Source organism: Onychomys torridus, chromosome 20 (assembly GCF_903995425.1).
Source record: "Onychomys torridus chromosome 20, mOncTor1.1, whole genome shotgun sequence".
In the NCBI taxonomy this organism is placed as follows: Eukaryota; Metazoa; Chordata; class Mammalia; order Rodentia; family Cricetidae; genus Onychomys; species Onychomys torridus.
The window spans coordinates 41,750,357-41,770,149 of record NC_050462.1 but is presented as its reverse complement, the minus strand read 5'-3'; the positions used below and the strand labels follow the sequence as shown (position 1 = coordinate 41,770,149).

The following is a 19,793-nucleotide window of genomic DNA, read 5'->3' as shown; positions in this document are numbered from 1 at the left end:
TGCTGAGCCTTGGAATAGGGAGAAGGGGACTGGACCTGCCTTGGCTGAGTCTACCAGGCTGGGCTGACTCCCCAGGGGAGACCTTGCCTTGGAGGAGGTGGGAGTGGGGGATGGACTGGGGGTAAGGTTGGGGGGGGGGAGGAAGGAGGACAGGGGAATCTGTGGCTGATATGTAAAATTAAATTAAGTATAAAACATAAAAGAAAACAGCAAACAAAGAAAAAGTCACACTCCACCTTTGACTTCGTCTCTCCTTTAGGTTCTAACAACAGCAGTGATGGCAGATTTGCCAGTGATTTCCAACATTCTTTCAAGGCTTTTTGAAAGCTCACAGTAAGTCTGTGTTTTAAATTGACAGCCACATTGTTCCTAGCTGTATATTTGAGATGAAACTGTCTTTTTCATTTTCATTTTAGGTATCTTGATGACGTATCTTTGCATCATTTAATAAATGCACTTTGTTCCTTATCTCTAGAAGCAATGGATATGGCCTATGGAAATAATAAGGTGTGGTAATTTACATTTCTTTCTAGTTCTACACAGTGTATAAGTGACCTTAGTGTTTGACGGGCGGGACTGATGCTTTGGTAACAGTGGCCTGTCAGTGTTGACCATTTGTAGAAGGAGGAATAAAGAGGGCATGATGTAGCTTGTATGTGATAGAATTTAAAATGATGTCCCTTTTTCTTATATGTTGAATAGTCTTGGTCTTCTATAAGTAATGCAGCAGAGTTTTATAATAGCTTTCATGAGAGATCTTGACAGTGTTTGTATTTGGCATTTATGATTTGGGGAATGCAAGACTGCAGTTAGGGACGGTGTCTGGCAGGTCTCGGTAGCTGTGCTGTGCTGTGCTGTGCTGTGCTGCGCTGCTCATAGGAATGGAAACCCAAAGCTCGTTCTTTGTTTCGGAAGCCGGGGAGTCTCCCCGCCTTGCAGTGTAAGGTTTTCATTGCCCATCAGTGAAGTAGACTAGGTCTTCTGCCAGGTAAGTGTAGGACGGTATTTCTGACAATGGCGTTCAGGAACAGCCTTTCCATACTCAATACTTTCTGTAACATTCATAAAGCACAGGGAAATTTGAGTCTAGTCATATTTTAGAAATTGTTATCTTAAATGAACTGTGTTTGAAGCTCACAGCATTCAGTAGTAAAGCACTTGCCTACACTGTGGGAGGCCTTGGGTTTTATTCCATTACCACAGAAAAAGTGAATCAGAGAACAAGAAATAGTTATTAGTTGAGAGAATACCTCATGGTACTTGTCTAATAGGCATGAGGTCCTAGCACTGCAAAACATGAAGGAAGGCCTTTGTACATTTTGAAAATGGTGTGTGTATATGTTCGTTCATTCAGGTGCCCTTGGAATCAGAAGGTAGTACGTCCCCTGGAATTACAGGTGTGAGCCATTAGTGTGGTTCAACTGCAATCCTGCAGGAGCAGCCAGCACTCTTAGCCAATGAGCCGTCTCTCCAGCCCCTTTCTACATTTCAAAATGAGCATAGTTTGATCACTTGCTAATATATGAAGCCAGTTCAGTTCTATTTTTCACTCGGAAAACTCCTGCCTGTGCCTCTATGCCTCTAAGTTGAGGTATACTCCCTATCCCCCAACAATTATGCAGTTTTCGCAATATCAGATATTTTTGAACCTTATTTATTTGTATTTTATGTACATTAGTGTTTTGCCTACATCTATGTCTGTGTGAGGGTGTTGGATCCCCTGGAAAAGGAATTACAGACAGTTGTGGGCTGCCATGTGGGTACTGGGAATTGAACCTGGATCCTCTGGAAGAACAGCCAGTGCTCTTAACCACTGAGCCATCTCTCTAGCTCCGGCAATTCAATTTTTTTAATAATAACTATACAGCCTCAAACTCTGGTGTCTCCGAAGTTCTTAATTATCATTGTTGCTCTGTGACTCGTCTCTTCCCTCCTGGAGCTGACCAGTAGCTCAGTTGGTAGAGCGCTTGCCTTGTGTGCATGAGACCCAGACTGCATCCTTAGCATCACACAAAAGCAGATATTGGTGATGCACACCTATAATCCTGTGCTTGGGAGATGCAGGCAGCAAAATCAGAAGTTCAAGTCCATAGTCAGTTAGATCTGACTATGAAGTCCAGGTTAGTGCAGGTCAGCCACAAGACAAGCAAGCAGAAGTTCTTATTAGGGACAAGAGAGTTAGCTCAGAGGTTAGGAGCACTGGCTGCTCTCCCAAAGGACCCACCTTTGCTTCCTAGCACCCACATGTCGGCTCACAGCCACCTTTAACTCCTGTATCAAGATCAAAGTTCTTTTCTAGCTTTCTTGGGCATTGCGTTCACATGGTGAACAGACATATATGCAGTACCCAAACACATACAAAAATAAAAATAAAACAGAAAAAGTTCTTACTAGAGTATGGTTTATATATCATATATCTAGTTAACGACATGAACACTCAGGTGTTTGAAATATGTATTACTAGTTGTTCCAAATCCAGGCAAAAACAACATTAAATACAATAGTAAACTAATCAGTTTATTGATATCTTGAAAAATGTTACATCTTGAAATTAAATTTCAACACAAAACTATAGTATTTTAATAGAGTACCAGATGAAATCAAGCAAATCTGCAGTGCTTTGTGAATTGTTTCTGTTTGATAAACACAGCATGCTTATTTACATGTCTGACACTTAACTATGAGATATAAAGAAAATAAGAGGTCTCCAGTTTAAAAGGGAATTGGAAACTGTGGAATGAAAATAAAACTTTTATGAAATGTGTAAGTCAAAGAGTCCTGGGTTCTGTTTCCATCACAAAACAATATTCAAGTATAAGTTTCATAAAATATATGATAGACTTTAAAAATGTCCTACGTGGACAAGATGTCCTTGTCCCCCTTTTTTGCTGAATTATATCTCTAGTCTTTCTTCCCAGTAGATTTGTTAGAGTTCTTAAAGAACCCTCAAACTTTTTTTTTTTTTTTTTTTTTATGTTTCAAGACATGGTTTCTCCGTGTAGCCCTGGCTGTCCTGGATCTCGCTTTGTAGGCCAGGCAGGCTTTGAACTCACAGAGATCTGCTTGCCTCTGCCTCCTGAGTGCTGGGATTAAAAGTGAGTGCTACCACTGCCCGGCAAGAACCCTCAAATCTTAAAGATACTCACTACTTAGGGGTGCATTCAGAGTGCAGAGCATCAGTTTAGCTGGTGATGCAGACTCATTTTTAAAAGGCCAGTTCCTTATCCATATATAGTATATAGATGACCATGGTTTGTTTTTTTTTTTTTGCTTTTTTTAAGATTAAACTTTTATTCATCATGTTTCGTCTTCTATTTGAAGGACAAATCTAAACCTAAACTCTTTTTTAAAGTCTCATATTCTTGCATGATTAATTTATTGCAGTATTGGAAAATATTTGAGTAGAAGCCAGGTGGTGGTAGCGCATGCCTTTAATCCCAGCACCCGGGAGGCAGAGCCAGGCGGATCTCTGTGAGTTCGAGGCCAGCCTGGGATACTGAGTGAGTTCCAGGAAAGACGCAAAGCTACACAGAGAAACCCTGTCTCGGAAAAAAAAAAAACAAAAAACAAAAAAAACAAACAAACAAACAAAAAAAATTAGAGTAGAATATAAAACTCATGGAACTTGAGTTAAAGCTTCTTTTGTAAATGTCTTTAGGTATGATCCAGGACATGAGTATGTTCTTGCTGCAGATGATTGTCGTGTATCCCCGTTTCATGAAGAAGAAGAAGGGAAAGTAGTAGCCCTCACTTGGGGAGACTCACCTTCACCATGTACTTTCTGACATGATCTAGTTTATGTACTGTTCTCTCCATTTCCCACATCAAAAATTTCAGTAGATACTGTAGTTGGCCTGAGTTATGTAGCTGTCGGTGACCTAATCAAGATGAGATAGCAGCATTTAAAACTCTGTAGGCAACAGTCTTACTTAACCTTCTACAGTAGTTCTCTGTAAACATGAACTTCTACCATAATTCCTAGGGACCTGTTAGATTAGCACCAGTTCTCTTAAAATCTCAGTGATCTTAGTTTACGGCTTCCATTAGGGAAGGAAAATACTATTGAACATTTTTCATGTTACAGATGTTTTCAGTACCAAAAAAGTTATAGAATTTTTTTTAATTGGGTTTGTAGGTCTTTAAGGTCTATAGCTTATTCACGTTTTATGCAGTGTGATTTGGGGAACTTGAAGAGCTGGTCTTGGGTGGCAAAAAGCCTTGCCTTATGATAACAGGTTCTGTTGTATTTACTGCTGACTTTACATATAGAGACTAATCACAGCTTAATGATGGTAATGCTCTATTTAATTATTTTACATATCAAAATGTAATGTGTTTCCTCCTTAGGAGCCATCTCTCTTTGCTGTTGCCAAACTGTTAGAAACTGGTCTAGTTAATATGCACAGAATAGAGATTCTATGGAGACCTCTAACTGGCCATCTGCTTGAGGTGAACTGTCTTTCTTAAATACTGTTTATTTCTGCTGATGAAGGTGTGTACATTATCTTAGGATTCAACATAATGACAGTCTGCCTTTCCCCTCCCCTTCCTTGCCCCTTCTATTTTAAGACTGTAGTTGTACAGTAACTAGCTTGGGGAAAGGTTAATCAAATAAAAATGGTAAATACCATGATGTCAGCTGTCTGTTGGGAATGATTTCCTCTGATGACAGGATCTTAATTCACCTAATTTCAAGTGTTTCTGAAAGTTTGAAGTTTGGGATGCGAGTGATTTACAGATAGACTTTGTTCCCAGGTTTGCTGCACTAGAGGGAGGGTGAGAGATAAAAACTGTTTTGCTGCCACTAAATCATAGGTAGTGAGAGCATTTTATCTAGCTCCATCTCTTCTTCCACTTGCAGCTGAGATAATTAGCTGGTGTTTAACTCCAGCTTCTTCCGTTGGTACAATGTTTGTGTGTCATTTAATGCTTTTTAGAAACCAGAGAAAGAGCTATTCTTCCTAAAATGTTGCCCATTTTATTGGAATTAAATTTATCAATAAAGGCTATGTGCAGATCTCTCTATGGTCAAACCATTTTATCAGGTGAGATTAGGCTCAAGACAGTGTGCCAACGGTCATATCAAATGTTGAAGTCCTGGGTTCAATCCCTTGCACCAGTTTGGGGGGACTACAGAAGCAGCAGCAGCCAGCCTTGGAGACGCTTGCTTCTGTTTCCTCTGGTGACGCGCCCTGCAGTCATGGACCCTCCTTCCTGTGACTTGTACGGCTTCATCTTCTGTCTTTTGTCTTTCTCTCTACCGCCTCCCTTGCCTTTGTTCAGAAGGTAAGCTTACAGAAAGTTTTGGATATAATTTTTCTTTTACTCTTTACTGAATATATGATATTTTTAAGTTGTAAAACGTCTACAAAGCTGTAATACAGTATTGGTTTTCCTGTTCTCAAGTTACTGCATGTTTCTTACCCACCTTATACAGTGAAATGTAACCTTAGCGTACGTGCATTTCCTCAGGTGTGCCAGCATCCAAACTCTCGAATGAGAGAATGGGGAGCAGAAGCCCTGACGTCCCTCATTAGAGCGGGGCTGACCTTTAACCACGAGCCTCCACTTTCCCAGAACCAGGTAAAGAGGGTGTTTAATGATCACTCGCAATGTCATTTTATGTCAGGGGCATCTCATGATACTGTAGTGTCAATCTTCTTAGGTGAGGCAGGGCCTTAGGGACCCCAGCTGGCCTCCTGTCCTTACCTCCCAAGTGCTGGAATTTTGAGGTGTGTGCCACCAAGCCAGTATCTAAAACAGAATTCTTAAACAGTATTCTATTTGACTATGGGCTGTGGACTGCTTTTTAATGCTAACAGTTTTAGGATGGTCTTCATGAAAACATTTCCATGATGCTGAATGAAGTTAAATTTCCTGGAGCTGTCCTCCAGTCTGCAGAGAGCCCTCCTGGAGAAGGTCTAGAGTTTCTCTCGGGGGCCTCCTGTGCCCTGTCCCCGTGCCGCCTCTCACACAGGGACAGGGCAGGGGCAGAAGCAGCGGTACAGTGAAGCAGGTTGGGGTGTGGTGTGTATCTGCACTGGGGCGCTTGCTCCTGGCTGGTTGTGGAGGCCAGCAGCCAACACTGGATGTCTTCCCTCACACTGCCACTTCCCTGGTGAGACAGTCTCGGTGTACCTGGAGCTCTCCATGCCAGCCACACTGCTCTGTCCACCCCACCAGTGCCAGGGCTACAGATGGCTGTGTGCCTGCCTCTCTTTATGGTGCTGGGGATCTGAACTCAGGTCCCCATGCCTACCCTGCCAGGCTTTTACCCACGAGCATCTCCCCAGCTCCAGTAAAACAGATTCTTTTTGAAAATCATTTGTCCGTCCGTATGTTCAAAATTCTCCCTTGTGCTTAGTTTCTGTCCCTTCTTTACCGTGCACGTATATTTTACAGTTTGGTTTTGAAAGTTCACTGAAGTAGCGTTGTTTCAAGATGGAGTAAAACAAGCAGCTAATAGCTATCACTGTTCCCCTTACCATCTTACTGTGTTGTGAGTGTATTCTGCAGTGAATTGGGCACGTCGCTGTTGAATATTGGCACTAGCTAGCACAGCATGATTGGCACCCAGAAAGACCTGTGCTCTTGTGGGGCTGGCAGTTAAGTGCTTTGTAGTTGGAGTTGTCCTGCCTGGCCCACATTCAGGACAAATCTCTCTCACCCGCCAGGCCCATAGATGCTCAGACCCAACCAAGTAAACACACAGAAACTTATATTGTTTACAAACTGTATGGCCATGGCAGGCTTCTTGTTATCTACTTCTTTTATCTTAAATTAACCCATTTCTGTTAGTCTATAAGTTGCCTTGTGGCTCGTGGCTTACCATTACCTTACATCTTCCTTGTCATGGTGGCGACTGGCAGTGTCTATATCTCTGCCCCAGCCATCCACCTCCTAGAATTTTCTTCTCTCTTGTCCCACCTAGACTTCTTGCCTGGCCACTGGCCAAACAGCATTTTATTTATACAGAGCAATATCCACAGCACTTCCCCTTTTCTTTTTTTTAAAAAAGGAAGGTTTTAACTTTTACATAGTAAAATTACATATAACAAAACAATTATCAAGCAAGAATTACAGTTACAATATTAAAGAAGATATCCTATCTATGCTATATTTGTGAGTCTAAGGTTTTATATCTAACTTATCTTTTATCATAATTGAGGAAATTATAACTATCTAGTCTTCAACCACATCAAAGACTTCAGAAGCATATAATATTACCTGAGAACCGGGAGAAGGATGCAAGCAACTTTCGGGAGTCTTGCAGGGTAGACAGAGACAGCTGGCAGCCTGGACAGTCACCTAATGTTCCTTTGTAAAGTTGGGGCATTTGTCTTCAGCCCACAGGGCAAGAGTCTCTTGGTCACTTTTTTTAGTGTCCTGTAGAATGTCTGGCAGTTTCCTCTGCAAAGCAGGAACCTGAAGGACCATTTTGTCAAGCAAAGTTCAGTGGTTACCTTTCTATGGGTCCTGCATGTCCAGTTGATCAAGCAGTCCAGGCAAGAACAGTTTCTTGCCCAAATGGCTATTTTTGCCAAGGTGAAGATAAACTCCATATGAAGTGTCTTCAATGCCCATCCTCCTCTCTGAAGTAAATCAGTGCTGCCAGGAGCAGACATGTCTTACTGTCCAGAAAGTCTAAATTTTAAAAATATTTTAAATGCCATATTCTGTAGACCTTTGAAGTGTTTGAAGATTACCTGTCTATCTGAAATATAGCTATGTATACCTAGAAAACTTAACATGACTATAAGTTTAACTATCATAAAAGACTGGTTGATCTGTATTTCGTAATTATCCATTACAATCTAAATGAGTTGCATAAACATAATACCTCAAACAGGAGTAGAAATATATATACAGTGGAACAAAATTAACTTTAAGTTTGTATCAATAGACTAAAATCTATACCAATGTAAGACATTTTAAACAAGTTGTTGTTCTTTAAAAGTAAGTTCATTAATCTACCCTTTTATTCTATTATATTTATATCATATGCCCTTTTTTTCTTTAGAAAGAGATCATATTTATAATCAACCTGATTTAAATAAAAATATTGGTTTTTCTCTGTCCAACATCAGAGGGCTCTTTTGATTTGGGACACAAGAATCTCTTAACTTTTTTTTTTAAGCAATATGTCTGGGTTTAGAGAAGGAGTGGCCAATTCTATCTCTAAAGCCAGTTTGATAATTTTGGGAAATTGGGCATAGTTTCTCTTACTACTTCCTGCTGGAGGGGGGCGCTGTATCTTATGGGGACACAAAGAAAATTTTAGGATTATGGAGTAGTCCATGAGGGTAAACCTCTGAGCCTGTTACCTTGAAATCATTTTGGATATTGGATCATCTGGGCCATTGTGTCATCAGAGACCTTTCAGGTGGTCTTGGTTGATCAAACCTGATGTATCTTAATCTGGAACAAATCCATAGCCTCTGGCTTTCTGTGGAAACAAAAGCAGAGACTCTCTTCCAAAGCAACATATCCTTATTTCCAAATTTTGAAGTCAAGGTATCTTTAAAATTTACATATTTGTTTAACTCAACAGCTTTTACAATCAAATCTTTTTCTGCAGTTAAAAATCCCAAAGACAACATAAACCAGATTCTCTGTGTAATACCCATCTTTGTAAGACTGAAATGCCACTGTGGCTGCTGGCTCCACCAACCTCAGCTTCCCAACATGGCGGTGGTACAGTTTACCGCCAGCTCTGGGTCTGGAGCCATGTGTATTATATAAGAAGCAGTTTTATCAAAGCAGTGCATAGCCCAGAAACCTTTTTTCTTTTCTTCTTTTTTTTTTTTAACTAGCAAAGTCTAAATCCACCACGCAGCCGAGTAAAGTGCCGCTTGTAGACTCCTCATTCCCGACACACTGTAGATCAGACTCACATGCCAGGAACCCACCACAGTAGCTCAAACCAGTGGGCTGCCACTAACTTGAGAGAGACAACTAGGATGCTGTTTTTAGCTCCGTTTTAGAATCTTTCTTCTTAGGTTTTAGGTGGAAACTCTAGCCAACACGTTGGGCGACATTTGTAGTTAGAATTTTCCTGCCTGGCCCACAGTCAGGACAAATCTCTCTCAATCGCCAGGCCCATAGACACTCAGAACCAACCAAGTAAGCACACAGAGACTTATATTACTTACAAACTGTATGGCCGTGGCAGGCTTCTTGCTATCTACTTCTTCTATCTTAAATTAACCCATTTCTATTAATCTATACTTTGCCATGTGACTCGTGGCTTACCAGTACCTTATATCTTTTTCTGTCATGGCGGCGGCTGGCAGTACATCTCCACCCTAGCCTTTCATTTCCCAGAATTCTCTTCTCTCTTGTCCCACCTATACTTCCTGCCTGGCCACTGGCCAAACAGTATTTTATTTATACAGAGCAATATCCACAGCAGTGCTTCCTGTTTCTGTGCTACAGCCTGAAGGGTTTGTCTTGTTTGTTTCCTCTTCCTGCTGCTAAGGACTGAGCTGCAGCTGTGCACGCGCTGGGCTGTTAAGGCTCAGCGGCAGCCAGCGCTCTTGATGTTTGAGGACAGGCTCTTGCTGGAGTCCTGCCTCCTGAGTATTGAAACTGTGGACACACACTACCAAACCTGGCTCGGATTGGAGGCTTTAAAAATATATACACTAATGGTGGACCAAATGGCTCAGTGGGTGAGGGGGATTGCCATTGATTCTTAGTCCCTGGATTCAATCCCCAGGCCTCTGTGGTGTAAGGAGAGGGCTGATCCCACACGCTGTCCTCTGACCTCCACATGTGTGCTGTGGCACACGCTCTGCATACTAAATAAGTAGTAATAAACTGTTTAGACTTACTTCTATTCGCTATATTATCCTCAGTGTCTGCCCAATGCCCAGTACACAGTGAAAACGTGAGAAAATATTTGTTTAGTAAATTAACCACATAAAATAAAAATTGGAGAGAAGAGAATTAAAATGAAGTGCTTTTTAGATGCTGAAAGGGATAAAATAGAGTACTTTTTATCCCAACAAATTTTATGGCTTAATAATAATTGTTATTAAAGCATATAATTTCAAACTTTAATAGTTTTTATATCATACTTGAGATTTTACATCTAAACACATGCTATATGTGAATAAAGTAAGTGAAAGATAATACTAGATATTGGGAATTGGTGTTTTTTCTTCAAATGCAGCAGAAGATAGATTTCTTTTGGTGAGGTTCATCTCTCGTGGGTTTAAGAAGTAAGGTAACTCCACTTTTATTTAATATACTGAAGATTGGTTTGTTTGCCCCTTTACTTATAAGCCTGGCGTGGTGGCACATGCCTTTAATCCCAGCACTCGGGAGGCAGAGCCAGGCGGATCTCTGAGTTCAAAGCCAGCCTGGGCTACAGAGCGAGATTCGGGCAGCCAGGGCTACACAGAGAAAACCTGCCTTGGAAAACAAAAATCAAAAAACAAACAAACAAACAAACAAAAAAACCCAAAAAACAGCAGAGCTAAGTGACAAACCTCCAAAGATTAATGCTAGAGAAATCAGAGCCTATATTCTTTTAGTGGGAACCTTTGTGTTCACTACAGTATTGTGAGTGGAGGCGAATCGAACCCTCAGAGGGAACCGGAGAGAAAAGTGGTGCACTCTGTTCCCAGCACTTAGGACACTGAGGTGCAAGGTCACCTGGCCCAAGACTTCTAGAGCAACTTCGGCGGCATAGAGACGGCATTGCCAAAGGACGAAAGTGAGGGGCGGCTGTGAGAAAGCCATCTTTGCTCCTCCTGTCTTCTCCTAATTCCCTTCTTGTCCCTTCTAGAGACTGCAGCTGCTTTTGTTGAACCCACTAAAGGAGATGTCCAGTATTAACCATCCGGATATTCGACTCAAGCAGTTAGAATGTGTGCTGCAGATTCTGCAGAGTCAGGGGGACAGTCTCGGGCCTGGATGGCCTTTAGTTCTTGGAGTCATGGGAGCAATCAGAAATGATCAAGGGTGAGTGTTGGAGATGGATGCCCAACATGTGAGAGAGTCAGAAGAGGTCCATCCTGCTCATGTCCAGGATTTACCATAACCTACCATAAGCTACCCCAAGTTAGTGCTGGGAACTCTCAAGTATTATTTTGGTTTTAAAAGGATAGGAGATAATGCTGTTTTATGGCATTTATATTAGATATAAGATCTTATTATAAGATAAACAAGCCAACCTAACATTTTATAACAGATCTAAAGTCTTAAAAAATTGCTTTAAAATGACTTTATTCATTTGTTTCTTAAACATTTATTCTGTGCTTAGTATATCCCAAATACTGAGCTTCTCGGCTGTTGGGAGTACACAAATAAACAACCACTACCCTAGAATACACGTAGACTACAAGTAAGAAAGCACTTTAGCACCAAAGAAAGCTCTAGTGGTAAGTGGGGGATCAGAACTACAAATTCTTAGAAATGACTTTGTGTGCTTTTAAAAGCTGTTTGCATTTGCCTTGGGTATATTTGGGAGGCATTTTAGGGGAGTGACATAGTTTAACCAGATAGGCAGTTGACGATGTGCCACCACTGTGACTGGAAGAGCCAAGGGGAGAGCAGGAAGTGTGGAAGTCGTGACAGGTGCTCTCTTAGAAGGAAGAGATCCTGGAGGGGCTAACAGTGGACCCTGGGGGCAAAGGAGAAGTGGCAGTCCAGATCGGTCCTCGGGTCTCTGACTGAGGGAGACTTGTGAGTGTGATGCCCCTGGACTCATAGGGAATGCAGAGGGAACACTTGCTTCATTTAGGCTAGACCACCAGTGGAGCAGTCTAGCAAGTACTGGACACGCTGGTCTGACATTCTGCAACGTCACATGCACAGTCTTCTCTTAGTGACAGGGATAGTTGAGGTTTGGTTTGGTTTGACACAGGGTTTCTCTGTGTAGCCCTGGCTTTCCTGGATCTCGCTCTGTAGACCAGCCTGGCCCTGAACTAGCCTGCCTGCTTCTGTCTCCCCAGTGCTGAGATTAAAGGAGTGTGCCACCATGCCCGGCTATTGTTGAGTTTTATATTAAAACTATTGAGAAAATTAATGAGACTGGTAGAGAAAATTAATATTTGAGCATTTGTAATAGTAAATTTCTTTAAAAGTATAACATATTGGAATGATTAAAGTAAAAAAGACCAATTACATCAAGTTGAAGTTGATCTTCTCAACTCAATGCAGTTTACAAAGTAGGATATATCCTATAAGGATGAAATGAATTAATATGCATTCAGTACTTAGAAACTACAGCATATTGAAAGCTTGTTAATTAGTAGTTATTATTTTTCCTTTACATTATTTGCTATTTGTTCTAGTTTGTTTTCTATTGCTGGGATAACCACTGTAACCAAAAGTAGCTTGAGGAGTAAAGGGATTCTTTGGCCTAACACATCCCAGTCATCCTCCATCCTGAAGTCAAGGCAGGATCTAAAGTAGGGACTGGAGGAATTCTGCACACAGGGTTGCCTTCCTTGGATGGCAACCAGGAAGGACTTGCTTGTTCAAATTCTAAAGTAAAGTTTGCTTGGTTGAGATTATTGTAGGTGTGTTTCCTTATAACTTTCTTTTAAATGTGCAATATCTGTTTCTTTTTCAGAGAATCACTAATAAGAACTGCCTTCCAGTGTCTTCAGTTGGTTGTGACAGATTTCCTACCAACAATGCCTTGTTCTTGTCTACAGATAGTTGTAGATGTTGCAGGTAGCTTTGGACTTCATAACCAAGAACTTAATATTAGCTTAACTTCAATAGGCTTATTGGTAAGTATCATTGCTTTTCTTATGATATCATTTTGAAATGACAGTTATGCAGTAAGCAGTGAATACTTAAAAGTGTGGTCTGGACTCTGGAAGTTTTTACTGACTTTTAAGTGCCAAACATTGTCTGTGGGGAGTTAAATAATCTTGGAAACAAACCATCCGTAACAGAACATTTGCAGGTTGGCTACACTGAGCTTGAACGTTCGTGAAAGAGGACTTAGTGAGGTAATCAGCATAGATTAGTATAAAGGAGGCTGGTGATTTGACGTTAGTGTGCAGATGTAGGGATCTTAAATAACTTTAAGATCATTTTCATAGACTAGTAACAGAGCTTTGTTTACAGTTTACGGAGACTTGTAGTGTGTCAGCAACATTGTTAGACATCATATCATAGTGGACAGCTCTGAGGACAGGCATGTGTGTATTGGTTATTGAATTATTGACATGTGAGTCTCATTTTACGTATCATGAGTATAGAGGTAGTATGTTAGGGTATTGCAGATATTAAACTTTATTAAAAGTAAATATGAAGAGAACTGACCCCAATATTTGTAGTTTATCTAAGGAAATTGGACTCTCTTACCTGTTGTTAAAATTCAGAAAGTTTATAAAGCTGAACTTAAATTTCTCTCCTAAGTTAGTTAAGTACTTTGAAGGCAGTTGTTTAAAATCTCCTAAATGCTATTATAACTCAGAAGTTCCATAAAATTGGACTTTAAATGTCTCACACAAAGTAAGTTAGTGTTTTTCTATTAAAAAAAAAAAAAATGTGAGCATGGAAGACAGTGTAATCTGTCACATACAAACCTGTTGCCAAAGAGCTGCTGATTAGTTGAGGGCTCAGCTACCCTAGACCCTCCTTCACTGTGTTTCCGTCATTGGCCACCATCATTCATTCACACACTTTATTATGGTTGAGGATGAAGTCTGTGGTGTATGTTAAGCAGTTCTTTTTATATGAAATTATAAATTATTAAGTGGTACTAAGGAATTTTGTTGTGTTGATGATGTATTGTTTTATAGTTAACAATTATAATGACTAGGTACTATGTATATCAACACATTGAAATTCATTATTCTATATATAATAGAAAATTTTCATAATAAAAGGTACAGGACATTAATGAAAATTAATGCTAAGGCAAAATAATTAGCTACATTTTCTTGAAATTAGAGACACTAAGAAGAGAAATACTTTTATTAAACTTATTCTGAAGCTTAAAACAAAACTCGTGATTAAAGTTATGTTCTTATACTTTTCTTTTTAGTGGAATATTTCAGATTATTTTTTCCAAAGAGGGGAAACTATCGAAAAAGAGTTAAACAAAGACGAGGCAGTCCAGCAGAAGCAGGCGGAAGAGAAAGGAGTGCCTCTGAATCGGCCATTCCACCCCGCGCCCCCATTTGATTGCCTGTGGCTGTGTCTTTATGCGAAACTGGGTGAGCTTTGTGTGGACCCGCGCCCCGCTGTGAGGAAGAGTGCAGGCCAGACTCTGTTTTCCACCATTGGTGCCCACGGGACCTTATTGCAGCACTCCACCTGGCCCACGGTTATCTGGAAGGTACTGTGAAGTGGTTTGGGCTGGCGGCTTTTAGTTGACATGTGCTATTACAGTACACATCCTCCAAGGACATGAGTCGGCTTTTTAGAGAATCATTCCCATGCATTTGTCTCTGTGTGTGAATGTGCATGTGTGTGTGTGTCTGTGTGTGTGTGTGTGTGTGTGTGTGTGTGTGTGTGTGTGTGTGAGTGCATGCATATCTGTGTATGTATATGTGTGTCTGTGTGGGGGTATGTGTGTGTCTCTGTGTGTGTGTATTCGTGGTGTGTGTATATGTGTGTATGTGAGTGTGTGTGTGTATGTAAGTGTGTGTGTATGTAAATGTGTGAGTATGTAAATGTGTGTGTATATAAGTGTGTGTGTGTGAGAGTGTGTACACGGGTGTGTGTGTGTGTACATGGGTATGTGTGTGTATGTAAGTGTGTGTGTGCATGTAAGTGTGTGTGTGTGTGTGCACGCACACACACAGGAATACGGGCACCCACAGAGACTTGCGGTTTCTATCTCCGCCCCCTTTTCCACTCTGTTCCCCCTGATAAATCAGTCCCCGATTCCTAAAATCAGCATGGAACAACCTTGGTTGTCCTCCTCCTCCTTCTCTTTCCTCTCCTGTCCTTCCTTCTTTCCTTTCTTGTTGCTCTGCTGGGAATGGAACCCAGGACTTTGTGCCTAGCATGATTAATTCATCTTCTTGGAAGTTTTCTGTTTGATAAAGCACGCCTCCTCTGCTTCTCTGTTCAATCCCCCCACCCCATCCCATTTGTTCTGATTTTCCTTTAAGTGTGACCATTCACCAAGTGCTGACTGTTTTTCCAGTACTTTATTGAGTCATTTAGTCCTCAGCTCAATCTGGGCATCTCCACAGTAATGCTTGTCTGGACCTCCATCCTTGTCTAGTATTGTCCATAGATGTTCCACAGGGAACAAGTCTTAGCCGATGTTGTGTCCGGTTAGTTTTACTTTTTTATGTTCTATGACCTTAGGGATAAGTTTAAAATACATGGTTGACTATTTTAGTCAGTTTCCTCTGATTTATGTAGACTTAATAAAATTGTTACATATTTTTATAGCTTCTAGGGGTTTTTGCCATTACTTAAGCTATGCCATCAATGACCTTTTTTATGACTTTTAAAATAAATATCTAGGTACTCTTTCATCTACTGGACCGAGTTCGAGAATCTTCTACAACTGCAGACAAAGAGAAGATTGAGTCCGGAGGTGGAAATATTTTAATTCATCACTCCAGAGACACAGCAGAGAAACAGTGGGCTGAGACGTGGGTGTTGACGTTGGCTGGGGTGGCACGAATCTTCAATACCAGGCGGTACTTGCTGCAGCCGCTAGGTGCGTGTGGGTTTTCTTCTTCTGGTTGTACAAGTAAGTTATGTGGAAGAAGTTTGGAGCACTTACAGAAGATTCCTTGGGACTTGATAAAGAGTACTACTTCCCAAGAGTAATCAGTCTTAACTATAGCCTTTGGGTGTGGTGGATTCATGTTCATTTCATTGAGGAAAAAATAATGCCTACAGCCTTTGGACTAGCCTGCAAGGGTATAGTGATGAGCAGAGTACATACAATGTTGAACTTGAGAGAAGAGCCATAATTATGCTCATAAATGCAACATGGGTATAGTGGTAAATGCCACAAAGGAAGTTGGGGCGCTGTAGGTTTTGATGGGTGGAGCCTCTAGTGGCTCCCTGAGAACTCAGTGTTTTACCTGAGATATGCAGTGCACATAAGAGTTCATCAGGCCAGGTAAGGTGAAGTGAGCATAGCCTTACAGACAAACAGATGAAAGGCTGCAGAGGAGTAGTGAAGACCTAGCGTGCTTGAAGGTCTGGCACAGGAGTGAAGAGAAATGTGATTCTCAAGGAGGTGCACATGTAGTAAGAGGTCAGACCATGTTAAATGTGTTCAGCACTTAGACCTCGTCCTAACAGCAGATAAAAACCCAAGAAATGATGAGAAGTTTTGAACTCTAAAGTGACTTGATCATATTTTTGGTTCAAAAAGAAGATCACTGTGTTTGGAGAGAGAGACAGAGACAGAGACAGAGAGATGGCATGGCAGACTGGTGAGGAAACTATTCATGCAAATTGGTGGTTCTGAAGCACGACCAAGTTTAAGGCTAATTTTATAGGAAACATTTGGTAATTATGGAGACTTTCTTATTGTACTATGGAGGGAAGAGAGCTACTGTCACCTGGCGTGTAGGGACAAGGGATGGTGATATACATACTAGAGTGTACCAGACAGTGCCCAACATAAAGATTGTCCCATTAGGAATGGCAGTGGGTTTGAGGCTGAGAACCCAAGGGCAGGCTGTAGTGCTTTGGCAGTGTTGGAGACAGTGGTACTGTTGGACAGTTAGTGGTGTGGGAGAGGTCTACACACCTGTGTGTGTGAGTGCATACACTTGAGTACCAGATGGTCAGCAGGCAACACTGGGTGTCCTGCTGTCACTGTCTTCTCCAAGCCTGGACCTCTTCTCTCTGCCACAGTGCTGAGGTCACAGGCTCCTCCTACGCAGCCACATCTAGTTTTCATACAGTGGTGGGATTTGAACTCCTGTCTTCATGCTCGCCCAGCACGCACTCCGAGACTATAAAGCCCACGCTACCGCACCTCTTTGGTTTCATTTGCTTTGTTTTTCAACATGGACACTAGAGATTAAACTCAGGTCCTCCTCACACTTGCATGACAAGTACTTCCCCCAGTGAGCCATTCTCTGGTCCCCTCGGTGATTTTGAGACAGAGTCTCCACGTAGTCCTGGATGTCCTAGAACTCATTATGTAGACCAGGCTGCCTCTACCTCTCAAGTCCTGGTATTAAAGGCATGTGCTACCACACCCAGTATATTTTTGTTTAATTTAGTTTTTTTTTTCCTTTGTGTATAATTTATATATGATGGAATATACAAAGCATCACTATTAACACCTGTGTTGACTTTATGTCAGCAAACATGCCATGCTAAGTATTGCTTTAAATTTTTTTAATGAAAATATATATATAAGGCAGCTCAGGTGGCTTGGATAATTTTTATAATGTAAACACTAGTGAGTCTGCTTTTAACAGACCCATGTCCAACATATAATTATACATAGACTTTTAGAAAGCTAACGTACTGGTTGGTGTTTTCTCATGTTTGTTTGTTTATTGTGTGTATGTGATGGGGAGCATGCATACATGCCATAGCACCCGTGTGGAGGGCAGAGGAAAAACTGGAGGAGTTAGTCCTCTCCTTCTACCATGTGTGGGCCATGGGATTTGAACTCTGGTCTTCCAGCTTGGTGGCAAGCTTCTTATCACCCATCTCGCCAGCCAATGAACATTCTTCTTTTGACTCTATGATGCATTTTATCCTAATAAGCCATTACTGTTGTGGAAAACATGTGTAAGAAAACTTAGAGCTCTAAATTTATTGTAACGTGCAAACCAAAGCATAAAATCAGAATTTTATGCAGTATGAATGACGTAGATCATTTTAAACATTTAGATGGTAAATCATGTAGCATACTGTGAAGTTATAACTTCTCCAGGGATTAAGAGTGAGAGCATCTTAGGCTAGAGATACAGGTCAGTGGTAGAGGATTTGCCTACCATACACGAGAACGTTAGTTCAGTACCTAATCCTGAAGGGGTGGGGGCCAGTAAATTATTATTACTTACATAAAGGTAAATAAAATCTCTACAAATAGGTATGTTACCTACTTAGCACATACATACCTATTTGTAGAGATTTTTCTATTATTTCTGTGTTACGGTATTTTGTTTATGTTTTTTGGTTTTTCTTTCTTTCTTTCTTTCTTTTTTCTCTGAGATAGGGTTTCTCTGTGTAGCCCTGGCTGTCCTGGAACTCTTTCTGTAGACCAGGCTGGCCTCGAACTCAGAGATCCGCCTCCTGTGCTGGGATTAGAGTGCTGGGACCAAAAGCGTTTGCCACCTCCCCAGCTGGCTGTGGTGGTGTCTTTTTAGTTTGCATTTGTATTACTTGTGCATGGGAGGACATGTGTGCACATTCTGCTAGCATGTGGAACTCAGAGGAGAGCTTCGGAGGTCGGTTTTCCCCTGGCACCTGTTTGACACGGGGTCTCTTGTTTCTGCCACTCAGTGTACTCAGGGTAACTGGCCTGTCTCCACCTGGTGTCTTTAGTAAGTGTCTGCATTACAGTATCAGGCGACCCAACAGGCTCTGGGATATAGAGGCGGGCTACCCAATAGGCTCTGGGGTATAGAGGCGGGCTACCCAATAGGCTTTGGGTTATAGAGGCAGGCTACCCATCAGGCTTTGAGTTATAGAGGGAGGCTACCCAACAGGCTTTAGGTTATAGAGGCGGGCTACCCAACAGGCTCTGGGGTATAGAGGCGGGCTACCCAATAGGCTTTGGGTTATAGAGGCAGGCTACCCATCAGGCTTTGAGTTATAGAAGCAGGCTACCCATCAGGCTTTGAGTTATAGAAGCAGGCTACTTGTCAGGCTTTTGTGGTTCTGGGATGGAACTCTGAGGCTTGTGTGCAGGTGCCTTTCCTCTGAGCCATCTTGCCAGGCCCTAATTCATAGTTTTAATACCTTAGATCCTAATTATATTCTTTTGAGTTTGACGTCAATTTAAACAGAAAATAAAGCAAATATGCTCCAAAGTGTCTAAGAGTATGTGGTAATTGGTTTTTCCCCCCTTTTCCTGACACAGGAGACTTTTCAAGAGCTTGGGATGTTCTTCTTGACCACATTCAGTCAGCCGCACTCAGCAAAAACAATGAAGTGTCCCTGGCTGCTCTGAAAAGCTTCCAGGAAATCTTACAGATTGTGTCCCCTGTCAGAGACTCGGAGAAGCCTGAGACACCACCTGTAGTTAATGTGCCCATGCCTGTCCTTATAGGAAGCATTGCAGGCCCAGGCCTGAACAGGCCGTTTGTCAGAACAGATTCCGTTGGAGAAAAACTTGGGAGATACAGCTCTGAGCCCCCCGCGGTGACGGATGAGCTTGAAGATTTGAACCTCTGGTGGGCTGCCTGGAATACCTGGTATAGAATTGGTTCTGAAAGCACAAAGCCACCTATTACTTTTGATAAGCTGACCTTTATTCCCAGCCAGCCTTTCCTCACAGCTTTAATTCAGATCTTCCCAGCTCTCTACCAGCACATAAAAGCTGGCTTCAACATGGACGACTTACAGAAGTTGGGGGTCATATTGCACAGTGCTGTTTCGGTCCCGATCAGCTCGGACGCGTCTCCTTTCATCCTTCCGTCGTATACTGAAGCGGTCCTAACAAGTTTACAAGAAGCTGTGCTTACAGCTTTAGATGTTCTTCAAAAGGTAAACAATAGTGAATATGGGCTTCTGGGGTTTTTTATTTTGTAGTAAGCTTCATAAGATAAATTCGGATTTTTTATTTTTTTATTTTTTTATTTTTTTGAGCTGAGGATCGAACCCTTGCACTTGCTCTACCACTGAGCTAAATCCCCAACTCAAATTCAGATTTT

The 19,793-nt window shown here is 41.5% G+C and overlaps 1 protein-coding gene across 6 annotated transcripts in view; it reads left to right on the top strand.

The window, feature by feature from the left end:
- Positions 1-19,793, top strand: part of Mon2 (MON2 homolog, regulator of endosome-to-Golgi trafficking) — a 76,717-nt gene that overhangs the window by 38,455 nt on the left and 18,469 nt on the right. For 4 of the 6 annotated variants that reach the window (XM_036170227.1, XM_036170229.1, XM_036170231.1 and 1 more), the window contains 10 exons: positions 260-333; positions 417-507; positions 4,348-4,449; positions 5,284-5,286; positions 5,473-5,583; positions 10,793-10,968; positions 12,584-12,746; positions 14,015-14,308; positions 15,454-15,652; positions 19,001-19,626. In XM_036170227.1, the coding sequence (XP_036026120.1) occupies positions 260-333; positions 417-507; positions 4,348-4,449; positions 5,284-5,286; positions 5,473-5,583; positions 10,793-10,968; positions 12,584-12,746; positions 14,015-14,308; positions 15,454-15,652; positions 19,001-19,626 (1,839 nt within the window). The remainder of the gene's footprint in view (positions 1-259; positions 334-416; positions 508-4,347; positions 4,450-5,283; positions 5,287-5,472; positions 5,584-10,792; positions 10,969-12,583; positions 12,747-14,014; positions 14,309-15,453; positions 15,653-19,000; positions 19,627-19,793) is intronic. The other 2 variants (XM_036170230.1, XM_036170228.1) reach the window with 1 other exon arrangement.